This window comes from Pecten maximus, chromosome 5 (assembly GCF_902652985.1).
Source record: "Pecten maximus chromosome 5, xPecMax1.1, whole genome shotgun sequence".
In the NCBI taxonomy this organism is placed as follows: domain Eukaryota; kingdom Metazoa; phylum Mollusca; class Bivalvia; order Pectinida; family Pectinidae; genus Pecten; species Pecten maximus.
The window spans coordinates 16260265-16287203 of record NC_047019.1 but is presented as its reverse complement, the minus strand read 5'-3'; the positions used below and the strand labels follow the sequence as shown (position 1 = coordinate 16287203).

At 36.3% G+C, this 26939-nt stretch overlaps 1 protein-coding gene across 1 annotated transcript; it reads right to left on the bottom strand.

Annotated features, from left to right (window-relative positions):
• Positions 1–13955: 13955 nt before the first annotated feature.
• On the bottom strand, positions 13956–20800 carry LOC117327319 (G1/S-specific cyclin-D2-like). Its single transcript, XM_033884246.1, has 5 exons — positions 20219–20800; positions 19035–19250; positions 18444–18603; positions 17169–17305; positions 13956–16523 (listed from the first exon to the last, which is right to left on the bottom strand). The coding sequence occupies exons 1-5, from the start codon at positions 20414–20416 to the stop codon at positions 16356–16358; spliced, it is 879 nt and encodes a 292-aa protein (XP_033740137.1). The 5' UTR covers positions 20417–20800; the 3' UTR covers positions 13956–16355.
• Positions 20801–26939: the final 6139 nt, after the last annotated feature.

Genomic DNA, 26939 nt, shown 5'->3' with positions numbered 1-26939 from the left:
TAGAGAAAACATATTTACAATATTATATACAATCATTATTCGTGTAGTGTTCGTTTGTAGATATACAGCACTTTCATAATATACATAACTTGTTTTAAGGAGGACAAATAATATTATTGATTATTCTTATAAATGTACACAATTTTTGAAGTGTTTTTATATTAGTAGCATTCATAAGTTCATTAAATTTAATTACATTCGGTCGTAACCAAAAATACTTGTCTATATACAAATTTCTTGATCTATGCTTCAAATCAGGGATGTGTCCCTGTTCAAAAATATTGCTTTATTCATCTTTTATAGGAAACATTACAAAGTGTTAAATTCCTGTTACCGTAAAATGTAATGCTTTCTAATGGAAAAGTTTTGACATGAAACATAGAATGAGTTTTTTGGATTGCTGTGTCATGTATATCATACATTCAACATACATATTATAGTGTACACTTGTAAATATATGTATTATACATGTAAATAGTATGTCGATCGTCTAGGCAGGGACATACAAGATAGTTTATATATACAGGGCATCCAGTAGACAGTATAATTTTGACTCCCCAAATTGAGATCTGAATTTGAGTTTGAAGGGACTTGTCAATTTGATATATGTCTTGACCCTTCGGATTTCTGAGAAATAGTGATTTGACTTCGGAAATTGCTAAAAGTCAATTGGTCAACTAGATGTCCTGATATATCCCTGGTCTAGACTCAGGGAATGTGTGTATGGTGAAAAATCTCATATCAGATAAAACTAACAGAACCAGTATTTAACTTGTCCTGTTTATTTTTGTCTTGGGTCCATTGTTTGACTTAAATTGTCGTTTTTACCATTGCTTCTGTATAAGGTGACAGTTTGTGTAATGTATGCCCAATCCTGAACTCCTCGGATATTGCCCCTGAAATACAATGTAATGTAGATACCCCGAGGAGTTCCGGATGATGTGTACCCCTCCTCAACCGATTTATGTTGTTTATATAATTTATGCCTTTGGTAATAATGACCGTTGTCAATTTAAACTTATAATGGCCCTCGAGAAGGACGCTGTGGTCAGTGTGGTCAGTGAACGGTCAGCCCGGGGGGTAGAGATAGGTATCTATCCTAATGGGTCGTCACAATAGGGGCACACTTCGCCTGTCACACCCGATCTACAGAGATATCACATCGGTGAGTGAATTGGGCAGTAGTGACGTAATAGCTTGACCACTGTCCAAACTGGTCTTGTCGCGTGCCTGAATGGTCAATTTAGTCAGCGACGTATATAGACGGCTCTAGTTGAGTAGTGTAGTGAAGATTGATAGAAATAATAAATAAAAAAAATATTGATAGAATAACATTTATATAACACATTTGTCATAAAAAAACTTATATCTTTGAAAGCATATATGAGCATGAAGTATGATATGGCGTTAATTAGCAAACAAACGGAATAAACTGTTTGATAAAATTATTATCTGCATTGCACCAGGAAACTGCCTACTCTTATTCCCCCTGATCCCGTATCAATGTATCTGATAACATCCATTTTGATGAAGTCCGTTCTTTGATTCAGGATGCAAATTTAATATATTTTGATTGATTCAAGCGCATGTGTATCGACAACCCCTGTCGATGATTTCCGGCGGAAGTGGGACAGGTGCACACATTATCTTCCAATCAATTATTAATGATTGTGTCAAGAAAATTCTTTGAAATGAAAAAAAAAAAAGATGAAATCTTCAAAACAGAGGAGTTATATTGTATTGATTACACTACAGCACAGGAATACTTTTTTTCTTTTAAATTAGAAACGACAGCTTTCTGTCGAATCAAAAAACATCGATACACACGAACGGGTGCACGCATTAGAACATTTCTGTGTACAACTGTACTATCGATAATATTGTACTGGAGAATGCAACGGATGACAGCTGGTGAATTGAGATACCGTTATTATTGCAAACAAGCCTCCCCCAATGGCCGGGAGGGCCCTTACACAGAATTTCACCTTCTCAATAGCAGAGGAAGTACCGACTTCCGGTGACGTTTGACTCTGGTGTGGCCAACTAAAAATATCCCGGGGACAAAACGGTAAAGCTTGAATGGTACTCGTGTTGTGGTATTAGGTATCAAAGAGGGTTTATTTTTGCTGGTGTGTAAGATCGAGGGGGATCCCGAGTTGCCCCTCCAGCCCGGAATTTCCAATTGACCACACTCAACAGCTCTCCTATAATGCGTATTTGTTTTCCCCCGGGTCATGAGAAAAAGTTAACAGTAAACAATTCCCAGGGAGTCGGGAGACATTGACCTCAGTAAGCCCTCGATCGTAACATTCGGACGGGGAGGGGAAGAACGAAAGATTGAGATTGTGGTTTGAGCCTCCTAGTATTTTTTTCTGTAATAAGTGTAAAACAATTTATAACGATTTATTATATCGAAATGTTAATACCGGTAGATTTTAAGGAAGTGAAAAATAGGTTTCGTGAGAATCTTATGAGATCAATAGCCAAAAACTTCTAGAGATCCATTGTGGGAAAATCTTCGTGAGATCAATTGCGGGGAAATTTTGATTTTGCTATATTTACAAGCTACAGGTGTCAACTTGATAACTAACACAGCTTATGTTTGACAGGCAATATGGACTTCAGCCCCGCGTGTCTGTAACTTACGATAACTAACTGATTATTGCTATAAGTACCAACTTCTTCAACCTTCACAAAGAAAAACACTTTGCGGATCGTCTTCGGAGTTTATTTTAATTCCATGAAATGAATGTTTTAACAAGGTGTTATGATTAACGTCTCATGTATTCCTCGTCACATGACGTCACTATTACCAGAGAAGACGCGCAACACGTGACCCCTATACGTCATCAAGCTGATAATGTTGCTTGGGTAAACTCACATCAAATATAATTCTAGTAATTTATAGCGACATGTCGTTATATGACTGTAATTTAGTAGAGGGCCGAATGGTAACGAGATGTATCATTAGTAAGTTATAATAATAGCCAAGACGAACGTAACTAATTTCTAATGATGTGTTAACAATGTACGATGGAGTCACGTGCAGTAAGGGAGCACGTGTTGGCTTCCTAGACCGAAGCCGGGATTCAAAAATATTTCTTGTTTTATATAACTGTATTTAGCACATAGTCTGATGATAACGATTACCGATGTGGACACTTTTAATAATAAATCAGTATTAGTAAATAACAATAGCCAGGATAATTTTCTATGTGTCTCTAAAGTCACATGACGGCGTCACGTGCAGTAAGGGAGCACGCAGAGGTTTCCTAGTCGGGGAAGAAAATATTTATTATCTTTCTTCCCCGACAACAACATCGAACGGTAATATCAGTTAAATTATTCTTTCGGCATTTCATCAGTGACCGATACGTTAAATATCTGTGTGATGTATGGACGCTACGCCTCAATATCGTCGCCATCTTTATCATGTATCAATTTCCCAGCAACTTGCTGGTTAATAAATTGTAATTCTTGGTGGTGAAAAAAACAAACAAATAAAAACATCAACAAACAAAACACTAGATGTAATTGGATAATTAAGCCGGGTGTTTGATATCTAGCCCGAGGTATGACGATTGTTTCAGAACTAACACGTCAGGTCTCGTCAGCTTCACAATAGTTTATCTTTGAGGTCTATATCCGATATATAACATTCAATCTATTTGTGTTCAAAATAGTCCACCTTGACGTTTAAGTATCCGGTTTTATTTCAAAGTCAAAACAATAACATTCCTGACTGACATAATTAAATATCTATGTATTGTGTCGAAGTGTCCCGTGTCTCCGCCGTGTCACAGTGTAGGTCTTCAAATATTTTCGGGTCAATATTGAAGTGTCGGCCATACCTTGTCACACTAATATTATCAAAAATAATACAAATACTTTATTATAGTTGAGTCTAAAATGTCTGAGTATTGCAAAATTACTTCTTCGTTCAGATATTACCCTAAATAAGTTTACCTAAATGTTCTTGATTTCTTCAAATTTTGACGATTTCGGGCGCTGTTAAGCTGTCGTAGTTCGTACAAAAATAGTTTTATACCTGTTAATGATAACAAAGGTATTTAACAGCAATACTACATATTTAACTCTAATATAAGAAATGCACAATGCACTCGAACAATAACCGGGAATAATTTGGAACCACAAATATCGTAGGTATCTGAGAAACCTATTATGTTTACTTATATGGGTTGGGGTGGACGTCCAATCTGGTCATGCCCGGGCGACTCCAATTGTCTTTATATAAAACCGACTAGATAATTAATGCTATCTGTACTAACCCGGATTATCTCGTGGGGCCGGAATCTAACGGTAGATCGGGAGACGTTTTACGGCCAGCTGATCGCCGTGTTTAGCTGTAGGTAAATTCGATTATCTTAATAGGATAGCGTTATACATACAGCCGACCATAATTAGACCAGATCCCCAAACTCCCCGAGTAGGGCAACACGTGTGCAGCTTACACGTTAATTTGTCAAAATGTAAACATTTAGTTTGACGGCCAAGGTAGGAGTAGATTGGGGCCCGCGATACGACCATGCCCTCTGTGATAGTTCATATATCTAGGAATCATATAATGTTAAATATCTTTCAGAACAAAGACTTAAATAAATATAAAGATTACTTAGTGTGATAGCAGACATTGCCATATTGTCAACAGTACGTGTAATATTTCTTACGTGGAAACAACAGTCCTGGGTATAATGAAGACGTTCTATTTATAGATATAAACCAACCATATGTTCATTTCATATTTACATTTAACTTAATCATATATCAAAATAAATTAAAAAAAACTGTTTTTCATATTTTGAAAGATTGTTGTAATTTACACGTGACAAATACTATCTAAATACTAAACTAAAGCGCGTGCAACTATCACCTGAGTTGAGTTCCAGCAGTCCACGTGAAGCCGCCTCGTTTTGACCGTGAGGTGTATTGATCTCTTCGATCGATATTTACAAGACAGCTGCTGAGTTGAGCATCGTCTAATTAGAGCAGGTGGTAGGGGTTCGTGCAATTCAGACATATGTCCAGCTATGGAACCAGAGTGCACGACCGAAATCACGTGATAAACGAGAGATCGTCGACGAAAACGACACGTGGTCCTTTCTCCGTTTGGCTTTGTCCCCTCCTGTTCTATCCTATGTCTGTACATTTTCAATGCATCGCTATTTTTAACTACCTTTCATACGCTAACTAGCTTTGATCTAACCGTCCCAAATGAGAATACTGATTGTATTAGAGAACGGTATCAGGTGGGTCCATCAGTATTCACTTCAACCAGGAGTAACGAAAGCCCGTTTTACACAACTCTAACTTTAATGTAAATTTTAATTGAAGTTGCCGCAATAAAGTATAATTCCGAAACCCCTTTGTACAAAAGAAGTGTGCCGAAATGTGACGCCACATCTCCCTGGCCAATGAAATGTCTGATGGCATGTGGGGACCAGCACGAAACGCGTGCTGCATCGAACTTCGCCAGATTGTTCTAGTACCGATCACCTTAAAACATGTAGTTATAGAAAATTCGACAACGTACATGTCACAATTAAAAGTTAACATACTATTTGTGGTATTTCGGAAAGAAATTTTGAAGAATCTTTTTATAAAATTAAAATGTTATACTCTTATTTTTCTTGTAAGACAATAAGTCAAAATGCCTATCGTGAAATTGTCGTAATATTTTTTAAGCTGACAGTACTCGGAAAGTAAACTGACTCTAGATGTACAAGTATATCTCGCACGAACAAAATGTGCAGCCATTTGGAACGGCACATACCTAATCCTGGGTAAGGACCTTAGGTTAGCGAGAGCACCTGTCCTGGGGGATGGTCCCAGCCCCACCTGTATGGAGATGAGTCTGACGTAGGATGTGAAGGTATGAATATGAATGAGAGGACAAAGGGGAGAACGCGTGCCAACACACCTGCTCAATGTATAGGAATCATTTACGTTAATACCGACACTTTTCATCGCCCTGTACGTGCATTATTTCGGAGCTTACCCCGAGACAACAGAGCCCTCGCGACCTTAAACACCCGGCTGGGCCATTAACATGAGGACAGGGTACCGTTAGCACCGCCCCTCTCTTTCTTTCAGGTTACTATACCTTGTCCAATGCTCGCGTGCCGCTTGTTATTTTTGGACACCAAATGTCAACAAGCATTTGGCCATGTAAAGGATTCTGTGTTCGAGTATAGCTATGGATGCCCTTCAAAGCCACGCACGATAGATTGAATGTTCGCGTCGACGACAGATGATCCTTTGTCGTGCGTGCACCTGCCCTGGACACGCGCTCGTGCCACGAAATGATCTCGGATGCTAATGGACAAATAACGGTACAATTGTGATAAAATCCAACTACAAAGAGATATTGGTCACTATTAATATATCGGCCGTGTTTGTTCACCTTTCTTAACCTGATGTGCCCCTGTGGGTGTCGGTGTCCTCAACTATCAACAAAGTCAACAGCATTCCGTCACAAAGGGACGGTTTAGTCCCTCGGTACCCAACTGGTGACTCTACATCTAAAATTAACTTTCTGCCCTCCTCAGCAGCAGATGGGGGACGATGATAAGGCTCAATATAGCGTTACACGTGGTCTCTTTGTTTCAGAATGTGGCAGCAAATGTCAAAAGTTCTGATACACGTCTAAAATCCCCCCACAAAGAAACTGTTTGGGTGTCAGAATCCTCGTTGGCGTCCATTTTACTAAATGCTTCGGATAAAAAACGGTCTGATATCGTGTCGTAATACGTTTGGAGTCAATACAGACACTGTGTGACATTTTAATATCATTCTTTAATTTACATACCAATACATGTAATGATGTGCAAAAAACACGTACTATTTTTTCCTCCTTTTTTATTTTTTACTGTAACGTGGCGTAATCTTTTGTATTAGCTATTGGTTCATTTATTCGAAATAAACATTACCGTCTTTCTTATTCCGAATTTATATTCACGAATCATTATCATTTTCACGTGGTACGATTTCCAGGTCGCCAAAAGCTCGCCAACATGAATAGTCTAATCATTAAACCACGAACTGCTGTTCATGATATAAAACCTAATTAAAATCTTTACACAATATATCTGTATACGGAAAGGACCTGTATAGGCTTAGCCTGGTGTCCAATCCAATTTTATATCTAAATTCTATCCCTATTATGAAATATTGTACGTACATTAATTCAAATGTTTGATTGAATAAAATATTTCGGAATGAAATATATCTGTTTCATTTTTGATGTAATAACCATGTATGTAGTCTCATTAAGTAAGTTAACGTTAGTATCCATCTCGCGAGTGATCTTCTCACCGCGTTCCTCCTGTGTGTGCACTCCACATTTCGATAATCTGCCGGAATGTGAGGGCGGCCGGGTAATCTGTCTTATATTAGTATATTAGTAGCACTTCCTGTTTTTTTGGAATGTAATATAGGTATCTAGCAGATATATATAAGTGCTAGCCTTTAACTCGTAAACGCTGGTCAGCTGGATAGCCATATAAATATCGTTAAAATGGAATTAAACGAAACAGCACTTAACCAAACGCACGGACATAGTATCCTGTTAATCTTTTAAATCTTCACATTCTTCATTGATTCATCAGCTCAGAATACATTACAAGAAAACCATTTTCAGTTGTGAAATTCGTACAGTTCGTCCCGTGATGTAGTCGTACTATTTCATATGTGTAAAATGGACACTGGTAATATTTTTTTATCTAAATATTCACATTTCAAATTCTTGATTCAAAGTTGACCTAGTGGTCCAGATTCAACGTACACGATTTCCAGCTGTGAAATTGATGACAATCGCAATGAAGTTAATTATATGTAAATATTTTTTCGCGCTATTTATAAAAACATACGTATTAAGATTTTTAAAGAGAAAAATACTATTAAGTCCCCATATGGCTTCATTTAAGTTAAGCTAATATACTTCAGTAGGTAAACAAATCGCCTTTATGCATTTAATATACCGCACGATCGCCCAGGCGACACTAATGATAAGCTGAAAAATTTTCATGTTTTTTATTGCATACTTACTCGTTTACATAAATCTGTTACATACAAGCTACTTCCCGTATTTTACACATACTGAAAAAAGGACATGAGTACTGGTTATTTGGTCAGATATCTGACGTCACACCACGAAATACCTTTGATAATGGATCCTACATTTCAACTTCCGGTGTTACATAAAGGCGTAAACCGGTACAAGATAAGCCTGATGTGATGACGGCTCATTTACAGTAGAAATCAGAGAGTGTTTATCATATGAAATGCTTATCTAATTTATTCTATCCAGTCTCTCTAGGAGGTCTTGTTTTCATAATATGGGTCTAGACCATCAAATTGACCGGAAGTGCCTTTGGCGAAACCGGATCCAGATATAAATTTTGTATCAAGACACAGCATCACAGACACTCATAAAAATGGCCAAAGACCACAGATGATCGCCAAACAGACAAGAACCACAGGCGCTCGCCAAACAGACAAGAACCACAGGCGCTCGCCAAACAGACAAGAACTACAGGAGCTCACCAAACAGACAAGAACCACAGGAGTTCGCCAAACAGACAAGAACCACAGGAGTTCGCCAAACAGACAAGAACCACAGGAGTTCGCCAAACAGACAAGGACCACAGGAGCTCGCCAAACAGACAAGGATCACTGATTCAACAAGCGCTTGCGACTGATAGCGACCCAATCGCTCGCAAAACAGACTAGAACCTATGAATGTGTTGAAGAGAGCATTATCATCCATAATATTGCGACAGTCCGATTGAAATTTTCTTAGGACGAGATTTTTAAAGGACTCATTGGACTAGGTATATGAAGGTTTGAATAGTCTTTGACAAATTTATATTCATCTTTTATTTAAGTCCCAAGGTTTTCAGTCTAACCTTATTATTGATTGGACGTTTTATTGTTGTAGGTCGCGGTAAAATCTGTAAAAAATAAATAAAAATTCAGGTATTAATAATAATGGCGCGCATACCATACATAAATAAATAAATAAATAAATAGTTTTGTTATTTTTTTTACGGAAGTTTCTTTAGATACAATAGAGAATTCCATAATCGTTATGATTTTCTAAATTGTTCAGACTTGTCCTCTGGCTATACCAGAAAGTGTGAACATATCTATACATATATCCATATATATAACGATTAGTTGATAATCCATCATCGCTACATAGGGACAAAATTCACTCCCTCGGCGATTTACAAGTGTAGTCTTTCATCATGTGGCCGGCAAACACACAACTGATAGATAACTATAAAGAATGATTTTAGAAACGAAATCTTTTGAAATTTGAACGCCTAAGGTGAGACGGGGGTGTGAGATGAGCGGTAGCTTTTATCACAACTGTCCGACCACGGGGGTCATCGGCGAATGGTCAAGGATTGGTGGTATTGTGAAGCGCTTTTGATGTCCAGTATCGGGACAATCGTGTATCTACTGAACAATGCGTACCTATATCTCTGTCCTTTACCTACCTTTCCTATCAGAGGAACATTGGGATGCCATATGGCTGGTAGGTTAAGATGACGTAATCATTTCAGGGGCACCTGTCTCAGGTTAAGATGACGTAATCATTTCTGGGGCACCTGTCTCATGCAACAAAGAGATACCGCTGCGTACAACTAAAATAGCTGCATTTGTCACTAAAAGCACGTTAATTCATCCATTAAAATCACACCATTTAAAAACTATTTACTGGTTGACCGCCCAAATAACTGAAAAGTTAAATTACTACAATGGAAATTTGTAAGGGGGTGTTTTTTCGAAATATATATTTTTGAAATTATTCGGTAAATGGTCTGTGTATAAATTACTTAACTTTATTTATACTTAACTTTAATTATATTGTATACTGGAGTGAGGCGGTCGGGTGACACAGTGGTAACACACTTGCCTTTCACCTAGACATTGAGAATTATTCATTCTCGTAAACATTACAGTGCAGAGAATATGCAGCCGTGGTTCGATTCCCCGATCGGACGTGAAAATATGGCCTACTCTATCACTTGGGTTTTCTCCGGGTACTCCGGTTTCCTCACAAACTAAGACCCCTCGCGCGCTTTCATCTGAACCAACAAGCGTGATTTATATAAGATGATCATGATAACTTGTTTCGGAATAGTTTTATTATAGATATATATACATATATTTTTACAGCCAGAGCTGTATCTGTATACAGTAATAAGGCTATATACATTCAATACAATTTATTTTTAGCCACATAGCTAATGTCTCAAAGGTACATAGTATTTATAATACAAAAACTCTGATCATTATTTATTTTGATGATGACATAACAGACTAATTCCGTGATTATACCGTGCTGTACAGAATATCTTGGTCAATCTGATTATCCCAGATTATCTGTTGTACAACACAATGTGACATGTTAACAAAAAGCCTGACTTTCAGGGTTGGTAGACGTGTTCAAATGTTTATTATTTTGTATGTGTGTGTTTAAACTTTAAATTTGTACAATTTTAAAGGTAGATTTAAATATAAACAAAGACAGTAATTTTAAGATCAACAACACATATTGCTTATGATACATTGTGCTAATAATTAGATATATAGCATTGCAGCACAAATGACGAAGGAAGACAATTTTATGACTCGTGCCCCTGACCCATCCGAAATTCCTCTGTTTGTTTGGTTTTTTGTTTTTGTTTTTTGTTTTTGTTTTTTTGTATTGGAAGATAAAAACCCGGGGACTTCCGGATGGCCCCTGACCGGGCCTCGAACTCACGATCTACGACACCTAATTATACCGCTGTTCTAAAAAATAAAAATAAAAAACACAAAAGTTTCAATTGCGCAATGATGGTAGGCCCGATACCCTGACATTATCATACTAATACCTGTCATATAAACACTATATATGTATACATATGTATGTAATAACTTACGACTTTCCATGTTGACAGGACGTTAGACGAACGAAAACCAAACTCCCGATATTGATGATGGTTAATTCATGCAGTGTAAAATTGTCCATTGCCGTAATGATAGCGTGTTTTGTGAATTGAAGTCAAACTTACTGAATAAATATCTATTATCATTTTGTAGTTAGATTGCTTATTATTAAGAATACATTATTTTTTGTTCCATGACGTATTGGGATACTGGGAAAATTATAGCGATTTTTACTTATGTTTCAAACCTATCTGCCTTAGGTTACACTTATTCGACAATTATCTATACATGCATTCTTTTCTTCACACAATATCAAAGATATACGACCTTGATAACAATACCTAAATGATATAATATTATGTACATCCGTTCACGATCACGTGTATTTCCTGACTGCAAATAGCAATATTTCAGAAATTTAAAGAAACCTGGCCAAATTGTTAAATCTTACGTAGGTTCTGGGCTTTTCCAGGTGTCGGGCGGCAGAGATATCGAAGACGAATTTTGATTGTAAACATAACTTTGTCGGGTAGTATCAATGATAAGGTACTGAAAGTCTTCCGACAACATCGCTCCTTAGGCACTTGACGTCATTTTTATTATTTTGACGTAATTGATTTCACGTGATTATTTTGACGTAATTGATATCACGTGATTATTTTGACGTAATTGAGGTAACGTGATTATTTTGACGTAATTGATATCACGTGATTATTTTGACGTAATTTATGTCAGGTGGTTATTTTGACGTCATTTATGTCACGTGATTATTTTGACGTAATTTATGTCAGGTGGTTATTTTGACGTCATTTATGTCACGTGATTATTTTGACGTAATTTATGTCAGGTGGTTATTGTGAAATGACACTAGCGTCTGCCTCGTTTTAGTGAGCCGATCATTAAAAGCGGGTGTTTGGGGGAAGAAATAATCAAATGAAAGCTGCGATAAAAATGAAGTTCTCGCAAATATCTCCGATTTATTTGACGAGTCATTAGTTTCCATTCAAAATTTTCTCAGCAATAGAAAAAGTTTTGTTCGAAATTCCACATAAGTGCTATTCGATTCGTTATGTAATAAAAGTAAAGTATTTAAATTTCTTGTACAAGAATATGACTAAAGGCATCATGGTCGAGATCTGCTGGCGACTACGAAATTATGGAAAATAGTGCTGTCAAAATAACGAAATATTGACATGTGAAGAAAATCAAAAGCTGTTTCAGCTAACAGTGCCAGTATATTAAGAAAACCAACAACTAATATTTTCTTGAATATGAAACGGGATTTAGAATTATTTACTAGTAACAACCAAAGTCAATGATGAATTGTTTTAGTGATATACTCATATATTGAATTATAAAAAAAATTATGAAAGCAGTCTGGAGCGGAGGGAGGTCGGTGGCACAGTGGTAACACACTCGACTATCACTGAACCGATCGGGGTTCGATTCCGCGAACGGACGCATGAAAAGGTATGAGGTCACCTGACCAACGACGTGAGATTTCTCCAAGTACTCTGGTTTCCTCCCATACTAAAACCCCTCGCGCGCGTATATCCGCCAAACCTGCGGGATTAATATAGCTTGGTACAATTTGTCTCAATTTTTTTCAATTTCTTTATTAACTGTGGGCCATATTGCCCATTAGCACATATTATAATATACAAAGTCGTAATATACGTGAACAGCAATAGAAATTACAAAGTGGAGAACGAGTTCAGAGTTTGCACGTTTCGCAATGGCTGCAAATTGAATAGTTTATAATCAAAAGGCAACAAATGATATATTGTATACTTTTCAATAAATATCAATGCAAATAAGTTATGATATACAGTACGGAAATATGACGAGGCCAAGCTGAATTAGAAGGAACACAATAGTTCGGGCGTCTGGTTTACTCATTTAATACTATTAAATCTCCTCGGTCATCGGATGGAAAGCTTACCAACTTTAATACACTAATTAACGTGACACCGTCATTCATGTCCGTATACATCGGGTGTAACCCTGGCCTGAACTGTTTGTTCTCCTGCCTACCTCGTAATCACTCACCTAATTCTGCAATCAGCTTATGGATTATCATAATCAGCAAAATTTCATATACTGTTATGTTCTAACGAACTATTCACACTTGAACCTATAGCCAAGGACATCGGGCATGACATCATTAAGCACCAAATAACCTACTGAAATGAACAGAAAATTATGAAATCTTTACTATTATTATTTTTTTAATATAAAGTAAATATAACGAATCTGATGAGAGGGCTTTTATAAGTTATAAAAACTTGTGGCCTATCCTTTAGAACGAACAAGTCTGGTTTTAAATCGTGTTGGTGAATAACCATTGTTGTGCCGTTATTTTTGTCATCTGGGTATGGAGTACCGTACCAACCTAAATCATAATCAAACCAACTTATATAGTATTATATCATCTTCAGCCTCTTGTACGTAGTTTCTCGCCAGTTACGCAGATTTCGTTTCTCGTCAGAGGTCACGCGTTTAGATTCTCGTCAGGTCACTCGTATAGTTTCTCGTCAGAGGTCACGTGTATAGTTTTTCATTAAAGATCATGCTTGTGGTTTCTAGTCACAGCTCCAACGTAGTTTCCCATCAGAGATCATTCGTAGTTTCTCGTCAGATCCAGCGTATAGTTTGTCAAAATTCAAGTGTATAGTTTGTCGTCAGATCCAGCGTATAGTTTGTCAAAATTCAAGTGTATAGTTTGTCGTCAGATCCAGCGTATAGTTTGTCAAAATTCAAGTGTATAGTTTCTCCTCAGTGATCATTCGTAGTTTCTCGTCAGATCCAGCGTATAGTTTGTCGTCAGAGATCATTCGTATGGTTTCTAGTCAGAAGTCACGCTTTTAAATTTGTTGTTTCACGTCACATATCTCATGCATAACTGTTATCAGTCTTCATCTGGATTTCTGGCATCAGGGATCACCTGAATCTCGTTTCTTGACACATTGTCGGTATAAAACAACAGACTCGAGAAATATTTTTTGAATTTTGAACATTTTATTTTATTTCTTTCTATAAAACAAAATAGCTCAGTTTTGTTTTTGGTTTAGGGGACGACAAATCGGCCCCCGTCCCAAACATTTGGTCCCTCCTTTCACACAGGAAAGGTATAAAACCACACCCTCTGACAATTCCCGAGATTTCCTGACCATCTAAAATCGAAAACGATTTCCGGATTGTAACCGAATAACCGCATTTCACTCGTATACAACAGAGCACGTGACCAACAAACCAATAGAATATAGAGCTGAGCTCCCGAGACTTAATAGATCGTTTTAACACACATTTCACTTTCTTTGATATAAATCTATTTTCAAATAAAATTAAAATGTAGATTATCTGATTTGATTCTACATAATTTGAAATAAAATATTTAAATGAAAATTAAATATCCAAACCGGTTTTTGAATTTGCCAACAAAAAAAAGTGAATTAATTTGATATTCTAAAAGATGTTTCACGTCTCCTACATCTTCATATATTCCCATCATACGCCTTCTTTAACTCTGAACTTCACACACTTATACTTAATACACCATACTCTCGGGCTTATGACTCTCGCAAAACGAAAATTGTACAAGATTTGTACCAGTCAACTCGAAAGTCTGTACGGTACAGTAGATTCAAAGTTAACTAAATTCTATCACAGACGTTTTAGCTTTGCAGTTTAACCTTGAAAGACAATAATTCTATCATATCTATTGCCACTGCCTATCATTTCTTATTTTTTATGTAAAATAAAAAAAATACTGCCACAAAAATAAAGCGGGATAAAAAGTGTACGAGAGCGCCCCCTGTCCAACAATACAATTCCTGTGTTCTGAAAAAAAGCACAGAAGTTGCCTATGAGGATCCGACAAACCCCAAACTGCCCTATATGTAAACTAGGGTTCGGCGCTCTGACATGCATTACAAACGACTGGGGCAATTCGTTCATTAAAAAAATAAATACAAATTCTCTTCTTCACCAAATCGCAAGTAAAATAGTAAATAGATTGGATTTTCAGTATACATACATATTTACTTAATAATTGGATAGGCATTTCATAACACAAAACACTTTCTACACCATAGCGTAGCCGTTTCACGTCTTCGTTTTCATAGGGCCACTGTGACCAAGTCTGTCTGTCACTGATAACGGGAAAGATTCGGTTGAGCCGAGGTAGAACACACGGATCAAAGATACCCAAGTTTCCAAACTTTCTATGAACAATCAGAGGTAAAGATAGTTTGGGATAGTTTTCTTTTTTTTATCACAATTAGAAATATTTTAAATTTTCATAAGCAAATACAATGGCACAAATACCACGCTCTCCTGCACGAAAGGAATACAGCGGACTTCCAATCTTACGGTCCTCATTAATAAATAAATTAATTCAAAATATCAAAATGCATCGTTTTTCCAACTAAGTTGAAAAAAATATTTTAACTTAAATATAAAATAAATATATATTTGAACACATTTCACGGGAGACCTCGGTGGATCTCCTCGTTACCTTTTTCGATGAGTTGATGAAAAGCTTTACTTGAAATTTCGATGATACCAGTATGTTAATGTTTGAAAATATTCCTCCATTCAAAAACCCTCCCATGTTGCACTCGAAAATAACACGTCGATCTCAATATTTCATAGCACTAAGTTTAAACCTACGGTCTCTTCAATTCACTATTTGCAATTTTTGTCATTAAAAAAAAAAAGAATTTATAAAAAATTCATAATTCAATACAAAATTTGACCAGATGAAAGGCTTTTTCAAAACGTATATGTAAATAAAAAAAGAAAAAAATATTGATCAAACTGAAATGGTGAATATTTGTGACCGAGGTAACACAACAACGGGGAAAGGGGAGAATTAGCGAAAATACATTTTTGTGTCAATGGTATTTTTAACATGAAAACTTAATAGCAACATTATATACAATAACATATGAAGGTTTCAATACCTCTGTCGGATAACAAAACTTTTGAAAACATTTTTCGCGGGGTTTTTTGGTCCCATCGAATTTGAGACATGTGAATGAAATGATTTCAAGCGAGCGTTAGTAGCGACATCGGAAAGGGATATATTATTTTTATCACATTTTTTTGAACACATAATACTCTGATGTCACATATTAACGCTCAACTTGATGACGTTTTATGAGAAAAAGTCTGAACACACAAACCACTGATGTCACTTATGTAGACATCGTTGGGTTTCTCAAATGTGGCATCACGTATCAAAGTTTTTGGAGCAGCAGAAACGCACACTCCTGGTCGCAAGTAGAAAAAATTTCAAAAGTTCCTATACATGATAATATATTCGTTGGTTCGACTCAAAATGCAAAAGTTTCTTGGCAGCGAATGGAACAAAAGTTTTTGTCTCCTTTTAGAATTCAAAACACAATATCTTGGACGTCGGTCGGTGTTGTTGGTTGACCCTCCAAGTGATGATGGTGGTTGTGGTCAACTTTTACCATCGGCGCTTCCGACGTTTGCGCCATGCTGGATAAATTTGTGGCTAGTGTCTGTTCGATTTGTTCTTGGCATGACCGTAGGCAGTCCTGAAAAAACACAACAAAGTCCTACTTAGTGACAACAAGTACCTAATAATGTATTTGAATGAAGAAAACGGTGTATTTAAGTACTGTTTTTTTTACAAGAATCTTATACATATCAAGCGTTAATTAGTAGTATAAATTCATGGTTTAGACCATTACAATAGTTGTCCCACTGTGGTTTGACCTTGGAATCAACACTTTTTATACCCAACAAAGCTCTGGAAAGAAACTTCTGAGTCGTTTCGGTAAACAAACTGCAAGCTAGATCTACAGTGAAGTGTCGGCTACCCCGGGGTACTGTCAAATTGGCTAAATTACACTGGGAATCACAACAGATTTATTACATAGTCTAACAGCCAGACATTGATGGTCAGTCTCAGGCTAGGGGGTCAAGCTTGGACATAACACACACAGGTGTTATAAACCTATGACTGGGAAGGCAGACGTGCCATAAATTAATTTACTATGCCTATTGATTTCAGCCAAAGGTCATTTCACAGTGACCAGGTCAAAATGAGTGTCCCGTGTTCCGGGTATAATACCATTAAACTATTAAAGAATTTACTATATTTTCTCATTCTATGGAATTTACAAAATATACAAGAATTATTTGCGTTACAGACCGAAAAGTGACCATTGAAAACTTACCACATCTATGCTCGTGATCTCGTGCAGTCTCTGTAACAACTGTACATTGAGGTCGTTGGTTTTTAGCAGACCATGAGCGGCGGCCCCTACACTACCGGCAGCAATCATGGAGGGAGGATACATCATGAATTTACAATCTGAAATTAGAAAAATAGATCGTCAATATTACGTTATGCTTACCCGTATATTGTTGATAGCTTTAATTTGTTCTTTATTAAAACGTAGACAATCCGAAAATATTGAATGCAAAAACCGAAAATTCTTCATTAAATACTAAAGGTGATTATCTTCTCAAGGAAAAAAAAGAAATATAAATAATTAGGGCTTAGGCTGATAAGTATCGGAGGTCGCGCGATTGTCACCTGTCGATTCGTCACGCTTCTTTGACAAGTTGTATATTGGCTTTGTGACTTTGTCACCTGTTTCAGGTGGGCCATTTCATAATACAATACAGAATATACACGGAGCCACACATTTGTCGTCCTATTTACCAAAGATGTTCATTTACACAAACAAGAAAATTAGGTTTTTATTAAATCTTGATCGATCTACGACGAAGCCAAACTTTCTACGCAATTTGTGATTATTGGAAGGGAAACAACTCGGGATGACTTATACACGCGAGGCTAGAGACACGCAATATTAATGTGCAATACACACAATCCAGTTAACGTTAAATTCGTGTCGGTCGTAAAATTCGTTTTTGGCCTAGAATAATTTACAAGCTTGGCAATAATTTAACACTGAATGGATTATAATGCAAATCGCCTGCACACTACTATAAAGTAAAGACTCGATAGGTCCTTGGCACTAAACCACAAATCCCTTTCAAGGGCTAATCCCAGATTTCCCATATCGCTCACACCTGCCTAGTGTTGGTCAAGTAAAATACCACTTCCGTTCTTATTGAGGTCAGGTTTCATACAAGGGGGGAGGTAGATTATGACAAACTGTCACCGTTAACGTTATCAGCTGAGCTTGTCAGAACCAACACACTGTAGCCCAAGTTGAACGCGTGCAAAATACGCAGTTACCATGAAAGAGTATCCGATTTCACCGCAGATTTTATGAATGGCGATAGCATAGTAAACGTGACGAAACGTAAAAAACACGCATTTACATGGACACGGTACAACAACACAAAAATAATAATCATAATATATTTTGACATCTGCTCACATATCATCCGGTGCACAAGAAATGAACAAATCAATTTGTAGGTCAACTACAAAGTTGTACATAATTATACGAGTAAATGACGTCACAAGTACTCACCAGTAGAACACAGTGCCACGAATGTCTGCGCGTGCTTCTTGATCAAGTCACATCTTTCTTTGTCCATACAAAGTCTACTTAGAACATGTTCCAGAAAGTCATGAGGTGTCACAGCGGATAGGTCCCATTTAAGTTTATTAAGAACGATTAATTCCATATCCTGAAATCAAATAATAAAAATTGTGCTATTACCACGACGAGATTATTGGGAATATGTTAAGATGAAGTATTTATATGGCTGACAGACAATGGATAAATACTAGTATATTTTGCTTCAATTTATCAAGTATGAACCATGGAATGTAGTTCCGCTAGCACTGATTACCTGAGGCATGACTGACATACCGAGGCCTGCCTAAATTTACCTGTAAATAGGTACTACGTTATTGTCCATCAAGCCAACACTTGGCATTTAACCAAATAACGTTATGAAATGAAAACTTCATCATGTCAAGATTTGTTTTAACTCAGAAGAGGACACTAAATAATTTTTGTTGGATCTGGAAATAATATCAAATCCAGAAATAGCTAAGATTTATTTCACAAGTGGAACTTCCGAGTATTTTTTTATAATCACAAAGGAGTATGTACCATCAATTCCTCGATTCCTACAGAATTGTCAGTGTAGACGATGAGTTTTTCTGCCGTAAGTGGATTGGTCTCCTTTAATTTAGATGCCAGAAACATGCACACACATCCAAGAAGTTGTAATTTATTCCTGGGAATGTCCATAACTGATAAAAATCTGTCCAAGTAATTCATGGCCAGAGGAAACACTTCCTCTTCACATTTCTGCTCCTCACAAACCTGTAAGAAAATAAACAACAAATATATATAATAATGAACAATAATATACAGAGATCAAACTAGAAAATTGCAGTGAAGCTGCAAGTATTTCAACATCAAAACCAGAAAAAAAAATCCAAAGAAATTTTCTAAGTTCGCTTTGTCAATTTAAGTGATGTTTGGGCCTGAATATGAAAGGAATGTGAGTAAATTCGAGCTAAAAATCAAGAAAAATTCACATTGGCTATCAGAGAACACATGCCCTAGTCGGTTACCAGTGCGCATGTATCTAGCGGCCCCAACGAAATCAGTCCTATTCTCTTTGTTAGGTCGTCCCAGAAAAAAATCATAAGATTCACAATTTTAAAGATATTGCAAAACTTTTTGATGCAATGCAAAATATAAATTACATTCTAGGTAACCATGGAAAAATAAGTAAAATAAAAGCTTTAATGAATTCACAGTAATCAAATATGTGTAGCCACCTCTGCAAAAATAGCCAAAAACGTGGGTGTTTTAGACGTAAAAATGCTCCTTAAACATAAATTCGAAAAAATGTCTGCAGATAAATTTCACATGCAATCAATACATCATCGTAAATCGTAGACTTTAAACTAGCTAACCATGGAAAAATATTAACTTAATGTTGAGAAATGAAAAAGTTATGTCGAGTTGAAAATAGTAACTATTTGTTAAGTGTGATGGCATTCCATGCCCCGCCATCTTGTATGATGTAGGTTGAGTGGAGAACACGCCTCAGATTTCATTAAATCATATAAAATAAACTATAGGCATCACAAACTAACGATACACGTCATCGTAAACGATATAAACTTAACTTTCAGAAAATCTAGTTGTCATAAGAGTCAATCAATGAAAATAAAGAAATATTTTCTTTTTTTCATCCGATCCTACCATTCACACAGCAAGGCCAGGGGCCCCACACACTGAACAATATTGGGCCAAAATGAAGAAAGAATATAATTTACCTCCAACATCCATTCGGCGACCATTTTCCTCATGTATGGTTTAATGTCTGTTTGTACACATTTGAAGTATGTTGGTGATGGTTGGTACCGATCTTCGGTTATTAGCAAGTTGTTGAGAACACGGTCATCTTCGAGTAACACAGGATCTTTGTAAGCTCTCCGGAGCTGTTCAGTCTCACAACACATTAACATGTTCATTTTTCCGATCGGATGATCACTGTTATAAATTAAGACGAAAACAACTCAATATTAATTCAGTGATGTTTTCCAGCAAAGAATATAAATAGACACAGTCCACACAACTGTAGACTATCACAAGGTATGCTTTCGGAGTCAATTTTATCACAGTCGGCCCTGGCTGAATAGTTGTCGGTATAAAACGTGGTTAGCAATCTTTTGTGTGAGGTAGAATCGTAACGGTAGATCTTGTTTGGCCGGTTATCCAATGATTGTAAGAGTAGATTTTTGGGAAATGAGTTACTCGCTGCAGTGTTGCTCACACGAGAGCTCACCGGCCAACAATCTGTCAGTGTAGCTCGGTCTTTATATACCACCCTCAGTTCGCGATGTAAAGCTATACATGTGATCTCAGATCACTGGGCTCCTTTGTCAACCACTGCGCATGCGCTTTAGGCGAGTAGGGAGAATTTTAACGATCAATCTCGATCTTTTTGGTAAATATGGATAATCTTTATCAATTTTTGTATAATTTGCGATGGATAACAACTATGGTATACAAATCTAGCTGTTAGCTGACTATCGACAGTTTCAATGAATTAAATCAACGCAATATTTCCCCTTTTTCAGCTGAACACAAAATGAATATTCATGATCTTTCTGCAGTAAACAAAGCTAGTAACACTCGCCGACTGGGGTTTGGACGGCGGCTATACCTAGCGGTCATTTTGGCGTATTAGTGTAGTAAAATATATTTCTAAATGATTTTTTTTCGATACAACATAGCTTTATGCTGATATAAACGCTAGTGAGGTGTCAACTGTTTCAGAGTGGGGCGTTCATTGTGTCAATATTTCATTTTATTTGTGGGTTCCAGCTGTAAAGGAAATCGACCACGTTGTCGTCAGATAATTGTTAGTAAAGCCGGTATAACACAATTTTAATACAAAAAATAGGTTTCACTTGTTTTAAATATACACAGATATATATTTGATAACAAAATATACCTTTATTGAAAATTATGTGAACATTATAATACAATAGCGTTGCCGGCCTACGTTTCTATTTATAGTTGAAGTAGGCCACCCGAACTGAACGACTACGTGAACCAATGACTGCACACAGACACCAGCAGATCGTATCTATGAATGAGAAATGGAAGCATTCCAGAGCTAGTGAGAACATTTGTGAATGAAATTTACTCTCTTATCGAAGCCCCGCCTACACCCGCAAGCTGCGACAATCTGATTGGTCCGGTGTTTTTCGGCGTGACAGCTGAAGCCGCGCCTTTGATAAATTGATGTAGCATAGCGTGATCTTCCCGGAAAAAATCTTTGTTTTAAATTAGCAATTAAACTAAGTAACATTAAATAGTGACCAGGCTGTATTTCAAGAGTTGCTTATTCATTTTAGCTAAAGCGAAAAGACTGGAATTTTTTAAGTTTCGAAAACTAAATCTGCTTTCAGTTTCATTATTATTCCAAAGAGGGACTTCCCACGAAAACAGATAATCTCCGCTTCATGTTACGAACTAATAATAATTATGATAAAGACAAAAACCCCGTAAGTGCTAGTTGAAACAAAACCACGGTGTTTGATAGAGAGCCCTGAATCCGGAAAACATCTCTCAATATTTGTACATATAAAATGTATTTAAGCATGATTTATCGCCGTAATTAAATACAATGGACTGGACTTCAGTATATGCATTTAGTCCAAAATGTTTCAGTGATAAATATTTTGCACAAAATTGAGGTCATAGATATCATACATATTTCTACAAGTGTAGGTATAATAAGAGAAACTGAAAAGTATTTTTTTTATATAAAATTATATACATATTTAAATATAATTATATATCAGTAGTCCCGTAGATCCATAATTAAAAATGAGCAAATTATGGGAGAAATTGACAAAAATGTATATTATATAACATCACAGGACTTCATGTAAATGGTCAAATAGATTTCTGTTCTATGTGGATGTAGAATGCAATAAAATTGAATTGAATACGGAGATATATGATTTTACATATTGAACATATTGGCTTACCTATAGCAGCCATTATGCTCAAAGTACGATTGCTTTTTGCCCGATTTTCGTTATTTCATTTTGCCTGAATTGAAAATCAAAACATCATTTTCGAGAGAAAATACTAACGAGATCGGAGAATACCTGTTGGCAAAACTGCCCACTGGTCATAGTCGGATTTTGAGATTGACATGTTGACGGCGAGATATAAGTATTGATACTGGCAAGCTGTGTACGTAACATGGAAACAAACCTTCATTCGGTACCACTGCCCCGGGCTCCAACTACCAACGGGGAGTTTGACATGTCAATCATATTAAACCAGTTATTACAATTTTACAGGCTAAACACAAACTTGTTTACAAAAATATCTTTGACAATCCAATCGTATCAGTAATAATTCAATGGCACGTGTTTTTGACAGATAATCCAGACATACAAACACGGTTAAACTGGTCAATTACGGGTAGATTTGAATCTGCAAATTACGGAGAGCTACAAAGTGTTGAATTTATCTATTACTGAGGTTACTAAGAGTTGTCCCGTTATGAACGGAGATTTTTCTGAGGTTACAAAGAGATAACTCGTTATTATCGGAGATATTCAGAGATGATTTAATTTGTCTTTTACCGAGGTTACGTAGAGTTGACCCGTCGTAAACAGTCTTACGGAGATGGTTGAATTTGTCTATGACTGCGGTTACAAAGATACAGAGATGGTTGAATTTGTCTATAACTGAGGTTACAAAGAGTTGTCCCGTTATGAACGGAGATATTCAAAGATGGTTGAATTGTCTATTTCTGAGGTTACGAAGATACAGAGATGGTTGAATTTGTCTATGACTGAGGTTACGAAGATATAGAGATGGTTGAATTTGTCTATGACTGAGGTTACAAAGATACAAAGATGGTTGAATTTGTCTACGACTGAGGTTACGAAGATACAGAGATGGTTGAATTTGTCTATGACTGACGTTACGAAGATACAGAGATGGTTGAATTTGTCTATGACTGAGGTTACAAAGAAACAGAGATGGTTGAATTAGTCTATGACTGAGGTTACGAAGATACAGAGATGGTTTAATTTGTCTATGACTGAGGTTACGAAGATACAGAGATGGTTGAATTTGTCTATGACTGAGGTTACGAAGATACAGAGATGGTTGAATTTGTCTATGACTGAGGTTACGAAGATACAGAGATGGTTGAATTTGTCTATGACTGAGGTTACGAAGATACAGAGATGGTTGAATTTGTCTATGACTGAGGTTACAAAGATACAGAGATGGTTGAATTTGTCTATGACTGAGGTTACAAAGATATATAGATGGTTGAATTTGTCTATGACTGAGGTTACGAAGATACAGAGATGGTTGAATTTGTCTATGACTGAGGTTACGAAGATACAGAGATGGTTGAATTTGTCTATGACTGAGGTTACAAAGATACAGAGATGGTTGAATTTGTCTATGACTGAGGTTACGAAGATACAGAGATGGTTGAATTTGTCAATTATGGGCAAATACACGGACAGATTCAGAAACTAAAATTTTTCAATTGTGGAGATATCCAGAAAGTTACATTTGTCAACTGGGGAGATATTCAGAGAGTCAAATTGATCAATTGCGGAGAGATAGAAAGAGTTTTTTTTTTCAATAGCGAAGACATTCAGACAGTAAATTTTGTCAATTGCAGAGAGAAAGAGAGGTAAATTTGTTAAATGCGGTCAGATAGATGGAGGTAAATTTGTCGATTGTTGAGAGATATAGAGAGAGAGGTAAATTTGTCGATTGTTGAGAGATATAGAGAGAGAGGTAAATTTGTCGATTGCGGAGAGATAGAGTTGGATGTCAATTTCGCAGAAACTGAGTCGTGGATGGTAAGAAAGGGGAATGTATCAACCACGGACCAGAACGGTTTAATTACGGAGAGATTCGAAATATATTTATAACTAAAACCAATCATTGTCTACAAAAGATATTTGTACGGGGGTTGAAAGTCAGTTTATTTCATCAAAAATCATAAACAGAGCTGGAGAAAAGATACATGCATGTGGTACAGTGTAATAACCGTCTAGCTGACAATCAGTTTCAGCGTGAACGTAAATAATTAATTTCAGAAAGTATAATTTACTGCTGAAATTATAAAATCATGCCCTGGTTATCACGCTCTAGTTCCAATGCCATTGGGTACTTCAAGGCCATCAGTTGTTGTTTTTTTCAACATTAAAAATGGAGTTATCTACAGAATATATATATATATTTCAAGGTTAGAAAAGAATGCAATCTAAATATTTTAATAAGACATGTATATCAAACCTACGCTTGGCGACATGTTCAGACACGTTAGTGAGGGAAGGGACGTAACTCCGATAAAACCATGTCGGTAACCACAACAGACCTGTTTCTACGGTAACAAGGGAAACAAATCCTACTAACTTAACAACATTTCCATCTCCCAAACGGGGAAAATACTCAGATAATGGTTAAACAGACAGTTCCTCTGATGTCACAGACTGTTTGATAAACGTTTTCACTAAAAGCGCGAACATAACATTCTTTTAAAACTCAAATATATTTTAAAATTCAATAAAACACTCTTTAATCTAAATACATTAGAGATGAGATAATTGATATTTGCATTTGAAATAACCAGAACGATAGTTGTATGTAATGTTTTCCGTGAAGATAGCGCTGAGTTGTCCTACAACATTTTGTAATAACTTCCGTCGGGACCGGACACACCTGGTACACTGACGGAATATTAAAGTAGTGCAATATTACCATAAATAATCTTTTGTATAATATCCCCCACATCACACTTTTCTCTCATTAAATACTGGAAATATTTCCCTTTGAATTTGTATGCTATTGGAAAGTTCAAACGGATATTTTCTAGTGTTGCACCACCAGTTTGATATTACGGAAGTTGCTATCCCCGTGACCGTGTTGCGACATGTTGCATATAGTGTCCTTATAAAACATCCACGATAACAATCTTTAATCAACAAATAGTTAACTCGTTAAATGTAGGGAAAACAGGAACAATTATTTATACGAATGCTAGAACCATGGATCAGAGAAAATATCAAGAGAAACCATATTTATAATACTTTGATGTTACTTTTCATTATTAAAGATCAATTCAATTAGTTGTTTTCCACTTCACTTCAAAACAACGAACGTCCATTCTATTCCAACAAAAACTAACTTCTCAATTATTTACCACAAACAAACTACATTCTCCATTCTCTAATATAAACAAACTACCTTCTCAATTCTCTACTATAAACAAACTACCTTCTCCATTCTCTACTATAAACAAACTACCTTCTCCATTCTCTACTATAAACAAACTACCTTCTCCATTCTCTACTATAAACAAACTACCTTCTCCATTCTCTACTATAAACAAACTACCTTCTCCATTCTCTACTATAAACAAACTACCTTCTCCATTCTCTACTATAAACAAACTACCTTCTCCATTCTCTACTATAAACAAACTACCTTCTCCATTCTCTACTATAAACAAACTACCTTCTCCATTCTCTACTATAAACAAACTACCTTCTCCATTCTCTACTATAAACAAACTACCTTCTCCATTCTCTACTATAAACAAACTACCTTCTCCATTCTCTACTATAAACAAACTACCTTCTCCATTCTCTACTATAAACAAACTACCTTCTCCATTCTCTACTATAAACAAACTACCTTCTCCATTCTCTACTATAAACAAACTACCTTCTCCATTCTCTACTATAAACAAACTACCTTCTCCATTCTCTACTATAAACAAACTACCTTCTCCATTCTCTACTATAAACAAACTACCTTCTCCATTCTCTACTATAAACAAACTACCTTCTCCATTCTCTACTATAAACAAACTACCTTCTCCATTCTCTACTATAAACAAACTACCTTCTCCATTCTCTACTATAAACAAACTACCTTCTCCATTCTCTACTATAAACAAACTACCTTCTCCATTCTCTACTATAAACAAACTACCTTCTCCATTCTCTACTATAAACAAACTACCTTCTCCATTCTCTACTATAAACAAACTACCTTCTCCATTCTCTACTATAAACAAACTACCTTCTCCATTCTCTACTATAAACAAACTACCTTCTCCATTCTCTACTATAAACAAACTACCTTCTCCATTCTCTACTATAAACAAACTACCTTCTCCATTCTCTACTATAAACAAACTACCTTCTCCATTCTCTACTATAAACAAACTACCTTCTCCATTCTCTACTATAAACAAACTACCTTCTCCATTCTCTACTATAAACAAACTACCTTCTCCATTCTCTACTATAAACAAACTACCTTCTCCATTCTCTACTATAAACAAACTACCTTCTCCATTCTCTACTATAAACAAACTACCTTCTCCATTCTCTACTATAAACAAACTACCTTCTCCATTCTCTACTATAAACAAACTACCTTCTCCATTCTCTACTATAAACAAACTACCTTCTCCATTCTCTA

Excerpts from the sequence above, each read along its gene's own strand:
- LOC117327319 (XM_033884246.1), bottom strand. The coding sequence starts at position 20,416 with ATGAACATGTTAATGTGTTGTGAGACTGAACAGCTCCGGAGAGCTTAC. Across the intron at positions 18,604-19,034 it reads TAGGAATCGAGGAATTGATG|GATATGGAATTAATCGTTCT; the intron begins GTACATACTCCT and ends ATTTGATTTCAG. Across the intron at positions 16,524-17,168 it reads AGATCACGAGCATAGATGTG|GACTGCCTACGGTCATGCCA; the intron begins GTAAGTTTTCAA and ends GTGTTTTTTCAG.